Source organism: Macaca fascicularis, chromosome 4 (assembly GCF_037993035.2).
Source record: "Macaca fascicularis isolate 582-1 chromosome 4, T2T-MFA8v1.1".
Taxonomy (NCBI): Eukaryota; Metazoa; Chordata; class Mammalia; order Primates; family Cercopithecidae; genus Macaca; species Macaca fascicularis.
Genome location: NC_088378.1, coordinates 138262947 through 138277250, shown reverse-complemented (window position 1 = coordinate 138277250; position 14304 = coordinate 138262947). Strand labels below are relative to the sequence as shown.

Sequence of the window (14304 nt, the reverse complement as noted above, 5' to 3'; positions counted from 1 at the left end):
AAATTTGCATACATGACAAGGAAAAAACAGGCAAAAGGCAGAAAGACCTAAAGACAGGATTTATTGGGGGCCCGGTCATCACCTGGAAGTCAGAAGGCATTGAGTATCAAGGGGATCACGGCAGGAACAGGGCTCATCATGGCAGGACTGTGCTGGAGTCAGAAACTGACTCTGTGACCTGGTGCACCCACTGCAGGTATGGAAAGTTCCCCTGTTCCACAGGCAATGCAATTACCTCAGCCACTTCGTAAGGGTGCACAGAACTACAAGATAGGTGGGTGGGGGAAGGGGATTACTCAAAGATTGACCTAAAGGAAGCCACTCCCTCGCGCAAGCAAGTCCCATCCCCACAGTACACCCCCACAGTACACACCGTCACCCCATACATCTCAAAGTTCTCACCGAACAAAATCTGTCAAAGCCGGGACCAAGGAACTTTGGGTTTTAATCATCTAAGGGACAAAGATAAACATGGTTGAATCAAGGAGTGGGACTGAGTTCAGTTTCTCAGAAGAGGGGTAAGGGCTAAAGGGGTCAGGGATTGGGGAAATTTTGTTGGGTGGGGGAAATGTTTCTCACCATCAGCACCTCACTGTCTTCCTCGATCTTCCCTTTCCACTCATAGCTGAAAGGTCAGAGGGGGAGAGTTGTGAGGAGCAAAGAATTTCCCCCAGGAAAGAGGTTCCCAGTCAGCTCCTACAGTTAGGTTAACCCCCCAACTCCTATGACTCACATGGATGTAATCTGAGGGATGAGGTTGACGCAGGCTGCTAGGCGCTTCTCCACCACAGCCCTGGAGTGAAGAGACAGTCCCATTCAGAGTGCCCCATGACCCCAGTTTTTGTACTGGCAGCCCAGAGACAGGCTTGCAGAGCTGAAGAGAGGAGAAAGCGGCACTCTTCTGCCCCACCCCCAACTCTCCCTTCATGATCATCCTTTCTCGCTGAACATCGAGGTCCCTACCTGGCGATCTCCTTGGCGACCTTCTCGTTGGGGCAAGTGACAAAGGCTGCAGACACCGAGCCCGGAACGTAGCCGGAGCCGGAATCCGAGGCTGGCGAGGGCTGGGTCGGAGGGCTTCCAGAGGCCATGGTCAGCAGGGCTCGGGGTAGCAACAAAAGGCGGGAGGCCACAGGCAGCAGCGCCGGCATCCAAACAAAAGACAGGAGCAGAGAAGCCTGAGAGCAGGAGGCGAATTCGATCTCTCCTCACCAACAGCCCAGGAAATTACACCCAGGGAAGCCTCTGCTTAGATACTCAGGCTCTGCCCTCCCTCTGATGTACCCCGAAGAAGAATGCCCCTGAAGGTGAGAGAGAAACTTGGAAAAGTAAAGCAAAGGCTCATTTCACTCACACCTCAGGGGGCCAACCTCTGGGATTTGGGGTGCAGGTAGCGGTCGAGGCTTCGAGGACCGGAAGGGGCGGGACGGGGCCGGTCACTCACCACTCCGCCGAGCAGGACCGCGGGAGCCCGCCCCCTACTCATGCGGCCTACGCTGGTAGAGGAGAGTTGATCTCAGAGGCCACACGTCACACGGAGAAACAACCCCAGGAAGAGCGGCCTCTTACCTGGGTGGCAGCCACGTGATAAGAAAACAGCGCGCACCATGTGACAGTAGAAGGGGGACCACCCGCGCTTCCAGAGCCAGCCAATCCTGGCCCTCTCGTGGCGCGGTTTGCCCGCCTCCTGATGAGGGCGGAGCGATGGGAGACTTGACCAATCGACCGCTGGATCTGCAGACGTGCGCGGAAATGGCACGCCCGTTTCCGTGTGAACCCGAAACTACCACTTGCTGGCTGAGGAGAGCCGCTGCGGCGTTCCACTGTCACGTGAGGGGGCCGGTCCTCTCCGGCGGCGGCACTCAGTGAGTGACGCCAAGTGGCCAATCACAGGCCAGCCCTGCAGGCCACGTGAGGCGAGTGCTGGCTCCAGGAAAGGGGGGGGCCGGAGACCCCGCATAGTCGATGCGTCAGGCTGTGGTGTGGGGAATCATTCTTAAACCCCACAATGTGCCTAACCTCCCCTGCACTGTTTCCGAGGCCTTAAGGTGTGGCAGGGTCTGAGAAAGACCCTTCACCCCAACCTCAGGGGTTAAGAGAGCGCCCCCTGCCATTTTAGTTGGGACAGAGATATGCCTGGGTTTGGGAATGAACAACGGTGATCTAGAAGCCCGCTGTCCCTGCGTAGCGGGGAGTGATTAGGCAGGCATGGGCATGGCACGACAATAGCTAGGTGAGGAAAGATGCATTTTAAAACAGAGCGAGATCCTGTAAATGGGGTAGAGGATGGTGAAAATGGGGCCTAGCCATCTTAATTGAAAACCCAAAGCTTGAGACAGACTACTGAATCAGAGGGAAGGAGAACGAGGGCTGCAGGATGGGGACAGTGGTGATGGTCCTTCTGTCCCCTCTTCCCTGCCTATTCCACTCCCCAGGATTGGTCCACCTCTCAGCCTTGGGTCTCCTTTCCCTAACCCATCCCCTGAGGAGCCAGGACCTGCCCTACATAACTTCCCTGGGGCCCAAGCACATCCTGTGACCCAAAAATGGAGAGAGGGGCCAGTGAGAGGCAGAGAGGTGGGAGGAGGCGCAGAGAAAAAAGCTCTTGCCACTGCCCCCACCCAATATTTCCCCTCCCTTCAAGGTCTGAGGTCATTGGTCTGGTGGTGGGGATGCCTCGGAGTTTCCCAGGCTGACGTCAGTGTTCTACCTCTCGGAGGTTCTAGGGCAGGGAAGTGGGGAGGGGAGGTTCCCTGAGATCTCTGTCTTTGAGTTTGGAGTTTGTCTCTGAGACAGATTTCGGAGGGGTCTTTCAGTATTTGTGTGGAGATCTTTCTTAGGACTGAGTTTCCTTTTATGTTTTTGGTCTGGGGGGTTTCTATGTTTCAGGGTCTGTGGTCGCACTCTGAGGTCTTTCGAAGTCTTCTTCATGAATTTTGGGTCTCTGAGTTGTCCATCTCTGGACCAGCTGAGGTCTCTCTCTATCTCCCCTTAAATCTGGAGTGTCTCTGTCTCTGAGTTATCAGTCTCTGAGATCTGAGTCTGGGGTCTCTCTCTAGGTCTGAGTTCTCTAAGCTCTAATTCTACATCTGGCTCTTTCTGAATCTGGGCCTCATCTTTTTCTGAGTCTAGGTCTCAGGTCCTGGTCCCTGAAATCATCATCTCAGGGTCTGGAGTCTAAGATGTCTGTGGGTATGGAGAACCTTTTTGAGCCTGGATTCTCAGATTTTGATCTTGGGTTCCTCTCTCTGGGGGATCTGGGGTCGTTTTTTCCTCAAATCAGGAGTCTCTTTTCCTCTAGATTTTGGGCCTGTGTCTCAAATTAACCCACGGTGGGGGGTGGTGAAGTATCTTTCTCTGTGGGTCTAGGGTCTCTCTCTCAGGGTCTGGGGTCTGCATCTTTAGCACCTCTGTCTTTCTCTGGTGTGTTTTTGAGTCAGGGGTCTCTCTCTCTCACAATCTGGGCCTCCCCGAGTAGGGGTGGGGGCTGCAGAGTCTCTCCCTCCTCCTCCTCCTCCTGCTCTCTTAGCTCTCGCTCGCTCCCCCGCCCCCCCTCTCTCTCGGCTGCCGCTGCTGCCGTTGGCTCTTATTCTCCTCCTCCTCCTCCTCTCTCCTCCTCTCTGCTTCTCTCTGCTCCTCTCTCCTCCTCTCTCCTCCTCCTCCTCCTCCACCTCCTCCTCCTTCTCCCCCTCTTTCTCCCCCTCTTTCTCTCTTCTTTCTCCCCCGTCCCCCCGCCCCCTCCCCCCAGGCCTGATGAGCAGGTCTCGAGCCTCCATCCATCGGGGGAGCATCCCCGCGATGTCCTATGCCCCCTTCAGAGGTACGTGGTGGGGGGAGGGGGAGGGCCATATGGGGGGCAACAGGGGGAGGGGCAGGGGGCGGGGGAGAGTCGGGGCCAAGGGAGGGGAGCGGCTGAAATGGAGAGAGAGGGGAGGACCGGGAAGGCAGGGGTGGGAGCAACCGGGAAGGAGGGATTGGAGGCCAGAGGGAGAGGGGTAGATAAGGGACGGAGGGGCCAGGAAATGGGCCTTGAAAGGGGGCTGAAGGGAAAATGATGAAGGGGGAAGAAAGCGCCAGAAAGGGGTGGGAAGGTAGAAGGATTGGGTTGGGGAAAAAGCTGCAGAAATAATTTGGGGGTGGGAGCTGAGTGATGAGGAAAACATCAAGGAAATAGAGGGACAGAGTCTTGGAAGAGGGGCTAGGAGGGAGAAATGAAAACATAGGGGTGAAAAGAGAAGCCAAGAAGATGTGGGGGGAGAATTTGGTGGGGGACTCAGAGTATGGTAAGGGGTGGAAAAAGAGAGGAGGATGGAGGGAGAGAAGGGGCCAGATGGAGAGAGAGGGAGGCAGTGGGGGGTGGGGGGATGGAGGGTCCAGATGGAGGGAAGAGAGGAGAGATGGAATGGTGGGGGAGGGGAGACCAGGGCAGGGGGAGGGCCAAATTATGTGTGCTTGGTGGGGTGGCAATATAAGTAAAATTAAGTGATGGGAGTAGGGGACAGGTTAGGATCCTGCCCCAGCCTCTGACCCTCTTAAAGGCTCTTGACCAGTGAAATGTAACCTCTGGGGTCTTAATGCTGTCTTCACTTCATCACTTTTACCCCCTTCCCCCACCCCTCCAATCCTTATTTCCATTCCCCCTCCCTCCTCTGCTGTCCATCACCTATATCTTTCCCCCCATATGGTGTCCGTTCCTTATATGAGTCCCCCTTCTGTCCTTCCCCTATATCAGTCCCCTCTCTGGTGTCCATTGCCTCTCTCTATCTCTTTTCTATGTGGTCGCTCCCTTATATCTCTATCGCTTCTCTACTAGTCTGTCTTGACCCCTTGTCATAGCCCCCGCATTAGGTCTGCCTCCTTTGCTCTGACACGTCCAGTCGAGCCCTTCAGGTGTATTCCCTTGCCCCTAGGCATTTACTATCATTTCTGCCTCCTTTTCTTTTATATCTACTCCTATTATTTGTCCCCCAGACCATTCCTTGTCACCACAAGTCTGTGCCTACCCACTTTCCCTTAATACCTCAACTCTTATTATCATTTCTCTTTTCTTGTCTCCTCTACTTATTGGGGTGTTGGAGATTTGGGTTACAAAGACACAGGTTTTGATGATTAGAACAAGGGATCCCCATCTCAGCCCTTAAGAGATTTCTCATGCTAGTAAAAATTTTCCCTTTCTCAGTCATGTTCCTCTGCCTCTTGCATCTGCCTCCCAGAATCATTCTTCACCAAGTCCAGACAGTGTGTGTGTGTGTGTGTGTGTGTTTCTAGAGTTGTTCCTGAGTTCCCTGCTGCCAGGAGAAAGATGCCCTCTGAAGTCTAACCTGCCTCCCTTGGCTGCAGCCTGAACCAGCCCTTTCCCAAGATGCTTATGTGTATCAACAGATTTCTCTTGAGTATACCAAATGTCTAAGTGCGGTGGGCATGTTGCCAGCAATGTCTGTAGTTTCAGAGGCTAGGTATTGGTGATCTTTGTGTCTAGAGAACATTAGTTAGTCTCTGGAAATGGGTTGAGATAGAGTTTCAAAGTATTGTGGTTTCTAGATGGTGGACATTCTGAGGTGGACATTCATCGCTCACTGTGATCTGGAGGCTGGGTAAATTTGAGAGATATATTTATAGACAGAAAAGGGCTGAATTTGCAAAACTCTGCTACTCAGTGCATTCTGTTGGAATGAAGCTCAAAGACCAGTTCTCCTGCAGTATACTCATGGTTATCCCATAAAAGTGACAGAGTTTGATCTTTTTTTCCATCTAAAATCTGATACCTTAAGCTGATTTCTCTTTGCTGTCACCAATGTGACATCTCTCTTACTTCAATAGGGCCTGTGTGGCATTGGGGTTTAAAGGAGAGGCAGTTTGCAGGAAAAGCGGTATGGCAAGAACAACAGAATTGGGGAAGGAGGACCCTGGGATCATCTCAGCCATGGGTGACACTTGGTCTACTATTCTCTCTTCTGAAAGTTTTGTTCCCATCTCCAGCTCTCGTCTTTGGAGGCCCCTCTATGTCACCAGGCCTGGATATTCCAGTCTTTCCCCCTGACCTCTTTCTTCCTCAGGCTCTTCACTGTGCCTTGGGAAGGCTCCTAACCTATGGAGTGGCTTCCATCCTGTCCATTGAGACTAGGTGGGGGGAGGTGGTGGGGGCAGTGTTGAATCTCTGGGCACTGAATGGGGGAAGAGATAAATTTGGTCTCTACTCGTCCAAACAAGGGCATCTTTCTCACATTCTGCCCTGGCCCCTCCACAGCCAGATGCCGACAAAAGCCATCTTCTCCTTAACACCAGAAGAACCAGAACTTTCCCTAAAGGATGAACAGGGTTGAACTAGGGGAGGAGGGCACAGAGGAGGGAGAGTTGGGAGGGGAGGCCCTCTCATGTCTCTGACTCTGTGAACAGGTAAGCTCCCTGACTTCCTCTTTTCTAGATATTTAGCCCTCTGAATCTCATGATCCCAGTGTTCCTACACACACACCCCATCCTTCTTTCCCACAGCTGTGTAGCTTTCCTCATACTCTTTTATAGAGGGATGGTGCCACCTTCCAAGTCCTTGTCTTCTGCAGCTATTTGGATGCCTTCCTCTACCCAGATATCTGACACCAACTTCTCTGTTTTTCTCCTGCCAATTTTGTGGCATCTCCACCTTATTTTCCTGAAGTAGACGGAGAGCTCCTTCTTCTTTCTCTGCCCCCAAACGTGTACCTTCTCTGTCATATAATTCCCGTCCCTGAACCTCTGCATTTCTTCCCCCACGTCTCCAGAGCCTTCTGTGATGTGATCCTCTCCTCTTTTCCCCTATGTATAAACGCTTGTCTTGTGTTCCTTTAGAGTTGCCAGGTGCGTCACTTTCAACTGTGATCTCCTAAAGGCTGGTGGGGTTCCCTTCTCACTTTGTGGACTCTCTTCTTGCCATTTTAGGCCTCTGCTTCCAAATACATAGAGCCTCCCTTACTGTTTCTGTGTATCTCTGTCCCCCAGATGTACGGGGACCCTCTATGCACCGAACCCAATATGTTCATTCCCCGTATGATCGTCCTGGTTGGAACCCTCGGTTCTGCATCATCTCGGGGAACCAGCTGCTCATGCTGGATGAGGATGAGGTGAGTGGGGTGAGAAGGCTGGGGAAAGGCATGTGGGAGAATGGGGAGAATCCTCATTAGTGAAGGGGAGAGAGACACAAAGAAGGCACACAAAGAAAAAGCATTTGCAAATGGCAGGAGGGTGGCCACTGAGACTTGGGTTGGAGTGTGACAAGAGGGGTAGTCATCCTCTCACTTTGGGAAGGGAGTCTTTGAGGGTTATGAACTGTGTTGGGGAGGAGATGTGTCTGAAGATTTTGGGGTGGGGAGGCTCCTGTTTTCATACTGTCCATATTGTAGGATAGGTTAGAATGGGAAGGGGAACTGAAAGGTTTGGAGAAGGGGTGAAGACATGGAAAGCCCTCCCTACCAAAGTAATCTTCAGGACCCCTCTCTGCTTTGCCCACTGAGCAAGACTCCCAGTCCTTTCTCCATCAGGGGGCGGAGTGCAAGGAGGAGAAATTGCAGGACCCAGAGAAAAGGCAGGGGATAGAGGAGGTTTTCAGTAGCTGAAGGGTAATAGGAGAGAAGACTGAGGTCAGTGGATCTTGGCATGATGGGGGTGAAGACTGGGAGGGTGACTGAGATCAAGGTTTAGAGAGACACTGAGAGGGATTCTGCAAGGGAATGGTTGGACATCAGGAAGGAATATAAGGGAGGGGAACTGGGAGTATGTGGAGTTATCTAAAGGAGTAGGAGTGGAGTAGGGGCAGGGACTAGCCAGAGTAAAGGAGATGAAATGGACAGAGGCCTCTTATGGAAGGTGGTGGCCAGGTATGGAGATCTGAGAGCCAGGGGAGTGTGGGTTCTGATTTGGGAGCTGGGTCAGTAGGAGTGTCCATCGGAGGAAATAGAGGATGAAAACTGGAAGGATACCCCATAAGTGTGAGTCAGGGAATGGGGGTGATTTGGGGGACAAGCTTTAAAGAATGGTAGGGTAGCCTGGAAAACCAAATGTGATGAGAAATGGGCCCTGAAAGTTGTTGGGAATGGTGTGATGAGGAAGGGTTAGAATTCGAGTCAGGGCTAACTACAGTGTCAAGGGACCTGTGGGGGCAGGTGAGAGTGTGGAGAGATGGCTGGGTAGACAGCTTCCAGGCCACAGAGTAAAGTAGAGGTGTTAAGGAGAGGATACAGTGACTTTGAAAGGGGAGGTGGTTTGGGGAGTCTAACTTTTGGACACCATTGGGAGAGATTTGAGTGACTGTGGTCAAACCCCTCGATGAAGGTTTGGAGTCCGTAGAAGAAATGGGGGAAACTGGAACCAAGAGTGGGGACTGTTATAGGGATGAAGAGGGAAGACCATGGATTGGGGTAATGAAGGAATGACAGAGATAGGGACAGATTGAAGGGACCAGTGGCCAGCAAGCTGAGGGGCAATTGGAATGGCCAGTCTGGAGTAGGAAGGGCATGTGTGTGGGAGGGGGAGTAGATGGAACTGGGAAAATGAGCAGCCTGAACAGACACAGGGAGTTGCAATTGGATGGGTGGTGGAACTGGGGCTGGGAGATAGTGAGGGGTCTGTTCCTGTGGCTCTTGGTAGAGGTGGAGGAGACTGCAGGGGTGGAGGTGTATGGAGATAGGGATGGAGGTGGACAGGGGGAGTGGGGTGTGAAGCTTAGGGAAAGGTGATGGCTGAGGGGAAGAAGGGAACTGAGAAATGTTGGGTCGGGTGATGGAAGGAGATGAAAGGTGGGGGAAGGTGACCAGGCCCTCTGGGGGGAGGGGAGGTTGGGTCCCAGTCTGGCCGCAAGCCGGGCCGTGGGAGGGAGACAAGCTGTGGATCCTGATTATAAATGCAGCTTCTGCTACCCCCGTGACAGGCTCGGAGGGAGAGAAGGGGGTAAGGGAGGTGGGAGGTTGGGAGGAAAGCAGGGAGAATGGAGGAACTGAAGGTCAAGGGAAAACTGGATTCAGGAAGTAGCTAACTTCTGAGGAGTTGCAGAAGAGCTGAGTAGGGTTTGGGAGAATTCTCAGGAAGGTGTTTCAAGACAAATGGAGGGAGAAAAGAGGGTGGGACGGGAAGGAATGAGAGAGAGAGACTGGGGGAGAGAAGGGAGAGATCCAGTCACCAAGTGTGGAGGGGCCGGGGCAGAAGGTGGGCAGGCTGAGGGGGGAAAGGGAGGCCCGCCCTTCCTGGGAGGGGGCGGAGGGGGGTAGAGGGAGGGGAAGGGCGGCGTGGGCCAGGGAGGTCTGAGACACCCCCACCTCCCCTAGATACACCCGCTACTGATCCGGGACCGGAGGAGCGAGTCCAGTCGCAACAAACTGCTGAGACGCACAGTCTCCGTGCCGGTGGAGGGGCGTCCCCACGGCGAGCATGGTACGGCGGCCGAGCAGGCTCTCATGCCCCGGACAGGCGAGGGGAGAGGGCTGAAGGTGGACGGGGCTGGCGGGGCGGGGGCGTCGGGGAGCTGCGGGAGCTGGCCGGGGGCGGGAGAAGGTGGAGACAAAGTCTCGCTTCCCGAGGGGAGATGGCGCCCTCCTCTGGAAGGTGGAGCGGGACAGGGGCTGTGGGTGAGAGGCCCCTGTAGGTCCTCGCTCGGCTTCGCTCCCTTTCTCCTCTCCAGCAATGAAGTTTGACTATTTTCCTGGTGCTTGTAAAAATAGTCTCCTTAGATCTTTAGCTTCCAGTCCATGTGTTCCTGCCCCTGCCCCTGCCCCTCCCAGCCCCTGGTCTGGGATCTTGGAAAGAATGACCTAGTTCCTGCCCTCCCCCCAGACCTCTGCCCCACCCCTATGCTCCTGATTCTTCTTCCGGACCTTCAGTCCTTGAGGTCTCCTTTTCTTGCCCCCTTTTTTTCTTCTTTCATCAGCTGCTTCTATTTTCTGCAATTGTATCACCCCCTTTCTCTTTCCTCCCTGATTTCTCTTATTTTCTGTACCCTTCTTGATTACCCCGTCCCTCCCCTCTGCTCCCGGCGAAAGTCCATCAGACTCCCATCTCATCTCCTTTCTGTCTGTAGAGCTATCTGCTCGGTCTGTCTCTCCAACTCTCTCCCTCTCTCCATCTGTCTCTTCCCCTCCCTCCCCCTTTCTGCCCCCCCCAACCCCCTCTTTAGTCATTTAAAAAAAGATTTTTGTCTTCCTGAGAAGTTCGCTTAAAAGGTTTCCATGGGAACAGTGAGGGGAGATGAAGGCAGAGAACAGAGATCTGCAGCCAAGGTGCAGAGAGACGCCCTCAGCCCCCGGAAACCCCCTCGTCACTGCCCCCTTCCACTGCATTTCCCTTCCCGGACCCAGCGATCCAGGTTCCCCATTCCTCCAACCCCCGGGTGACCCCTTTTTCCCACCAGCTCCCCCTCCCCTCAGGAATTCAGGCTACCAGTTTCTTTCCCTTAGAGAGCCGGTGACCTGTCCCCATCCGTTGGCTCCTTCCAGCCTTCTGCTAGGTCCAGGCCCTACTAGCCTTGTGGGCCGGTTTGGAGACCTTGGGTGGGTGGGTGGGTGGTCAGGGATGTGTGTCATTGTCATGGAAACCCCATACCATGGGGGTGTGTGGGTAGCACATCTCTGTGAGGCAAAGTCAGGTGGTGGTGGAGTGTATACAGAGAATGTGTGTGATGTCTGTCACATCTGTGTGTGTATGTATATGTGTGTATGTCATGTTCGTGTCTGGGGAAGATGTGTGTGTTTGTGTGCACGTGTGTATACCTGCGTTTCCAGGCCAGAATGGTCACATGCTCACAGAGCATGTTTATCATGTGTCCTGTGGTTGGCAGATCTGCCCACTTATTTCCCATCTTTCTTCTCCTTATCCTGAGTCCTCAGGGTCTAGGGGTCTCTGGCGGGGGTCTCCCGTGTGTTTTGGGTGGGGACACCGTGTGTGTTTGGAGTTGAGGTGGCACGTGGAGGTTGCTGTATTGGGGTTCACTAGGGGCTGGGAGGGGTTCCAGGGGCATATGTATTTGGGGGGAGGGCTTAGTGAAAGTTGATAGGGGGTGAACATTTAGGGTCTTCAGGGAAACATGGAATGTGTAAAGGGCATAGAGGATGTGCAGTGGACACGGGTCGTTGGAACCTTGGGGACTTGGCTATGCAAAGGTGTTTGCTGAGGCTGTGGACTCTCCAGCCCGGGAGAGGTCGCCGGACCTTTGAGGGGCATTGGAATCCAGGGCTCCTCCTCTGCTGGGTGGAGCCGCGAACCCTCGTTCTCTCCGCGGTTTTGTGTGTGTGGGGGGGTCCTGCTCAGGAGGGGATGGTGGGTGGCCTGGTTTGTTTTGGGGGTCCCCTTGCCCCCCTCCCCCGTCTCTCTCGCGCTGTCTCCGGGCGACGGGGCTCGTGACAGAGGCGGCCACGGCAGCAGCGGTCGCCTAGCAACGGCGGCGGGGCCCGGGCAACGGCGGCAGCGGCGGGAGCGGCGGCGGAGGGAGCCGTTCCCGCGGCCGTCACCGCGCGGCCGTCCCGGCCGTCCCGGGCCCCGCCGCCGCCCTCACCGCGCCGGGCGGCGCGAGCCGGGCCGTACCGCCCCCTCTCACTCCGCACCCCGCCCTTCCCCCGCGCAGGGGCGGGGCCCCTCCCCCACCGGGGACACCCCTGACCCCCCCCGGGGGGGCGGTGCGAGGTAAGGGCGGGGCCAGGCGGTCTAGGAGCGCGCGTGGGGCGGGGGCGCGCGTGTGCGTGGGCGCGGGGAGGGGGGTGGGGAAGCCGCGGTGGCGGCGGCGGCGGCGGCAGCTGCTCCCTCCGCATGTTCTCGCTGCATCTTCCGAGTGGGGGGAGTTATGGTAACCGGAGGGGGACAGCGGAGGTCGGGAGGGTCGGGGACCGGCCTCGTGCGGACAGGGTCTTGAGCACGCGGGGGCGGCCGGTGTGTGTGCGATCTTGGAGCCCCTGGTGGAAGGGGCAGCCCGTGTGTCCGCATGTGTGTTCGTGCCCATGCTCGTGTCTCCTGTGTGTCGGTACCATGTGCACACGGGGGCCCAGTTCCTCGTGCACACATGTGCAGCCAGCCTTGTGCAAGTGTGTCCTGTCTTATCCTGCCTCTGCCTGTTTCCTGCCTAGGGGGCTGTTGGGCCAGCCATGGGCTTGTGGGGCAGTTCGTGGCCATGCTGGTCCATGTCACCTCTGACCCTGAGCATGCATATCCCTGGCTGGGGCTCACCTCCTGTCAGCCTTCTGTGTGTGGGAATGTGTGGCCCTATGAGCAGGATTTTCTGTGTCCCTGGTGGCAGGTGTGTGTCTTTGCATGTGTGTTCCAGCACTGGCCTGAGTATCTGTGTCAGTCCCAGCATGGGTGTCCAGGGCGTGTCTGGATGTGGGTGGTGTGGCGGGGGGGAGTGTGTGAATGTGTTCCTTGGAATCCTACTGTGTATGAAACACCTTTGGGCCGGGCAGGTGTAAGCCCTGCTTGGTCAGTAAGTGGGGACAGAAAAGCTCAAAAAGGGAAGAAATGGGGTAAAGAGGAAAAGTGGGGAGGGAATAGGAGCGAAGGAATGAGAGAGGCTTGAAGAAGAGAGCAGAGAGCAGGCCAGGGAGAAATAGCTGGAGAATGGGAATGTGGGAGAAAGCCGAGCCAGACTTAGGAGAGAACAGGGGATAAGAGCTTAAGATGGGGAACTGGATAGAGATAGTGGGAAAAGAAGGGGTCTGGGAGCTGGGAAGGCAGTGGGGAGGAGAGAGTCAGGCCTTCTGGTAAAGTCATCTCTGAAAGAAGAAAGGGAAGAAGATGGGAGAAGGCACTGGATTCTTGTAGGCCTTGTAGGATCAGGCTTGGTTTTGGATCAGGGAAGGCCACTCAGGCATACGGGCTGGCTCACAGTGAGGCCTGTCATGGCAGGGACTGTCATTAGAGGTTCATATGCCCAGCACAGAGCTCTGTCTCCCATTTCTCTGCTCTGTGTCCAACCCTGTTCTTCGCCCTTCTCTGGCAACCTCCCTCCCCTGGCTCCCCTTGAGAGCTGCCAGCTGGGTGTGGAGAGGAAGAAAGGCCAAGGAAAGGTTAGGGATTTGGAGGGCAGGGGGAGATTCTGTGGGTGATGGCAAGATTAGAGATGTTGGAGGGGCAGGAGTCCAAGCCCTTGCTGTGTGTGTGAGTGCCATTGTGTGTGTACACAGGGTGTGTACATGTGTGGGTGTGTGCACAATGCCTGTGTTACGGGTTTGTGTAGGTGGCTGTTATGTGTGTGCATGCGTGTATACATCGTGCAGGCATGGGACATGGAGACCCAGGATCACAGTTTATGCTTTTCAGGTTTGCTGTGTGTGTGTATACACGGGTGTGTGTTATTTTCTCTGTACATGTCACTGCATGCAGCACTAATAACAGGATGTTCAGTGTTTCTGTCACTCTGTCCCCCTTTCCTCTGTGTTTCTGCTCTTCTTTTCCTGCGGCAACAAAAGTCTTTAATAAGCGTACGTGTATGTGGCCTCTGTGTTCCTGTGACTTATGAGTGAGTTCATGGATCTTAATTCTTGATAATACGTGTAAGGTTATATTACTTCCAAGAACCAAGCAAGCCAATTAGCAAATTTGTTCTTCTGTTAATGCTTTAGTTCCAAAGCAGAATTTTAATGCATTTAAAGTTAGACTTTATGCCTTTATTAGATGAGCTTGCACATGAAAATAATGGCTGAGCTTGGTTCCCTGAAATGAGAGTGAGGCAGCCATACCTGAGAAATGCAGAAAAATGTTACTAGGGAAGAGATATCCTGAACCATTGGATGCACTGCTTAGTGTGTGCCAGAAGGATAATTAACACATTTGCTCCTGGTTTTTCTTTACTCCGGTGGCAATCTTGGATGCCTGTGTTAGAGTGAGAGAAGGGCTGGGGGAGGAGAGGGGGTTGTCCTGAGACAGAGCGGATATGGTTGTACTTTTCACGTGAATGAAAGGATGTTTGTGCTTCTGAGATATGGGGATACCTTTCTGTGGTCAGGATCATGGTGTACTCAAGCATGTATTTCAGGGGTTAAACTGGAATTCCCCTGCATGGGGATATGCGCGTCTTAGGGTTATAGGTCCATTTCTGTAGTGTGCTGTCCACATGATTGCCCAAGAGACTTGGGCCACAAAGTCCACACGAGCAGCTCTCATGTGGGTAACTGGGTTCAAGTATGTACTCCCTTGTTGTAGTACTCACATATGTCAAAGCATGTATCCTGTGGGGTGTGTGGGCCTTAGGGTCTCAGAATGTGGATCCGTGCTATGCCCGTGCTCACAGTTGTCTGTATGTCTCAAAAGCACATAGATCCCCAGTTATTTTTTTGTATTGTGGTTCTCATATACACG

General features: G+C 54.3%; 2 protein-coding genes across 27 annotated transcripts in view; one reads left to right on the top strand and one right to left on the bottom strand.

The window, feature by feature from the left end:
• Positions 1-44: 44 nt before the first annotated feature.
• CUTA (cutA divalent cation tolerance homolog) lies at positions 45-1597 on the bottom strand. 6 transcript variants are annotated; one of them, XM_074038373.1, is made up of 7 exons: positions 1570-1597; positions 1357-1496; positions 964-1178; positions 734-793; positions 580-625; positions 403-452; positions 45-263 (listed from the first exon to the last, which is right to left on the bottom strand). In XM_074038373.1, exons 3-7 carry the CDS (start codon positions 1149-1151, stop codon positions 137-139), a joined length of 471 nt encoding a protein of 156 aa, XP_073894474.1. In that variant the 5' UTR covers positions 1152-1178; positions 1357-1496; positions 1570-1597; the 3' UTR covers positions 45-136. The 6 variants fall into 6 exon arrangements, with proteins under 6 accessions (XP_073894474.1, XP_073894473.1, XP_015305044.1 ...); XM_074038372.1 differs by having other exon boundaries at positions 1371-1496; XM_015449558.3 differs by having other exon boundaries at positions 1445-1496.
• Positions 1598-3740: 2143 nt separating this feature from the next.
• The window catches only part of SYNGAP1 (synaptic Ras GTPase activating protein 1), a 33472-nt gene continuing 22908 nt past the window's right edge, over positions 3741-14304 (top strand). For 15 of the 21 annotated variants that reach the window (XR_012433901.1, XR_012433900.1, XR_010586441.2 and 12 more), the window contains exons 1-3: positions 3741-3820; positions 6976-7097; positions 9294-9399. Coding sequence is in view for 12 of the 21 variants with exons in the window: in XM_065544150.1 (XP_065400222.1) it covers positions 3754-3820; positions 6976-7097; positions 9294-9399 (295 nt within the window). In the remaining 9 variants the exon portion in view is untranslated. Of the gene's footprint in view, positions 3821-6975; positions 7098-8897; positions 9175-9293; positions 9400-10170; positions 10242-11420; positions 11641-11716; positions 11801-14304 lie in introns of those variants that run through there. The other 6 variants (XM_074038369.1, XM_065544155.2, XM_065544156.2 and 3 more) reach the window with 5 other exon arrangements.

Bases quoted from the DNA above. Each gene is read 5' to 3' on its own strand.
- CUTA (XM_015449558.3), bottom strand. From the start codon at position 1,486: ATGAGTAGGGGGCGGGCTCCCGCGGTCCTGCTCGGCGGAGTG. The intron at 1,179-1,444 runs GTGAGTGACCGG...TCCTGCTCTCAG, and splicing joins CGGTCCTGCTCGGCGGAGTG to GCTTCTCTGCTCCTGTCTTT. The intron at 453-579 runs GTGAGAAACATT...TTTGTCCCTTAG, and splicing joins AAGACAGTGAGGTGCTGATG to ATGATTAAAACCCAAAGTTC.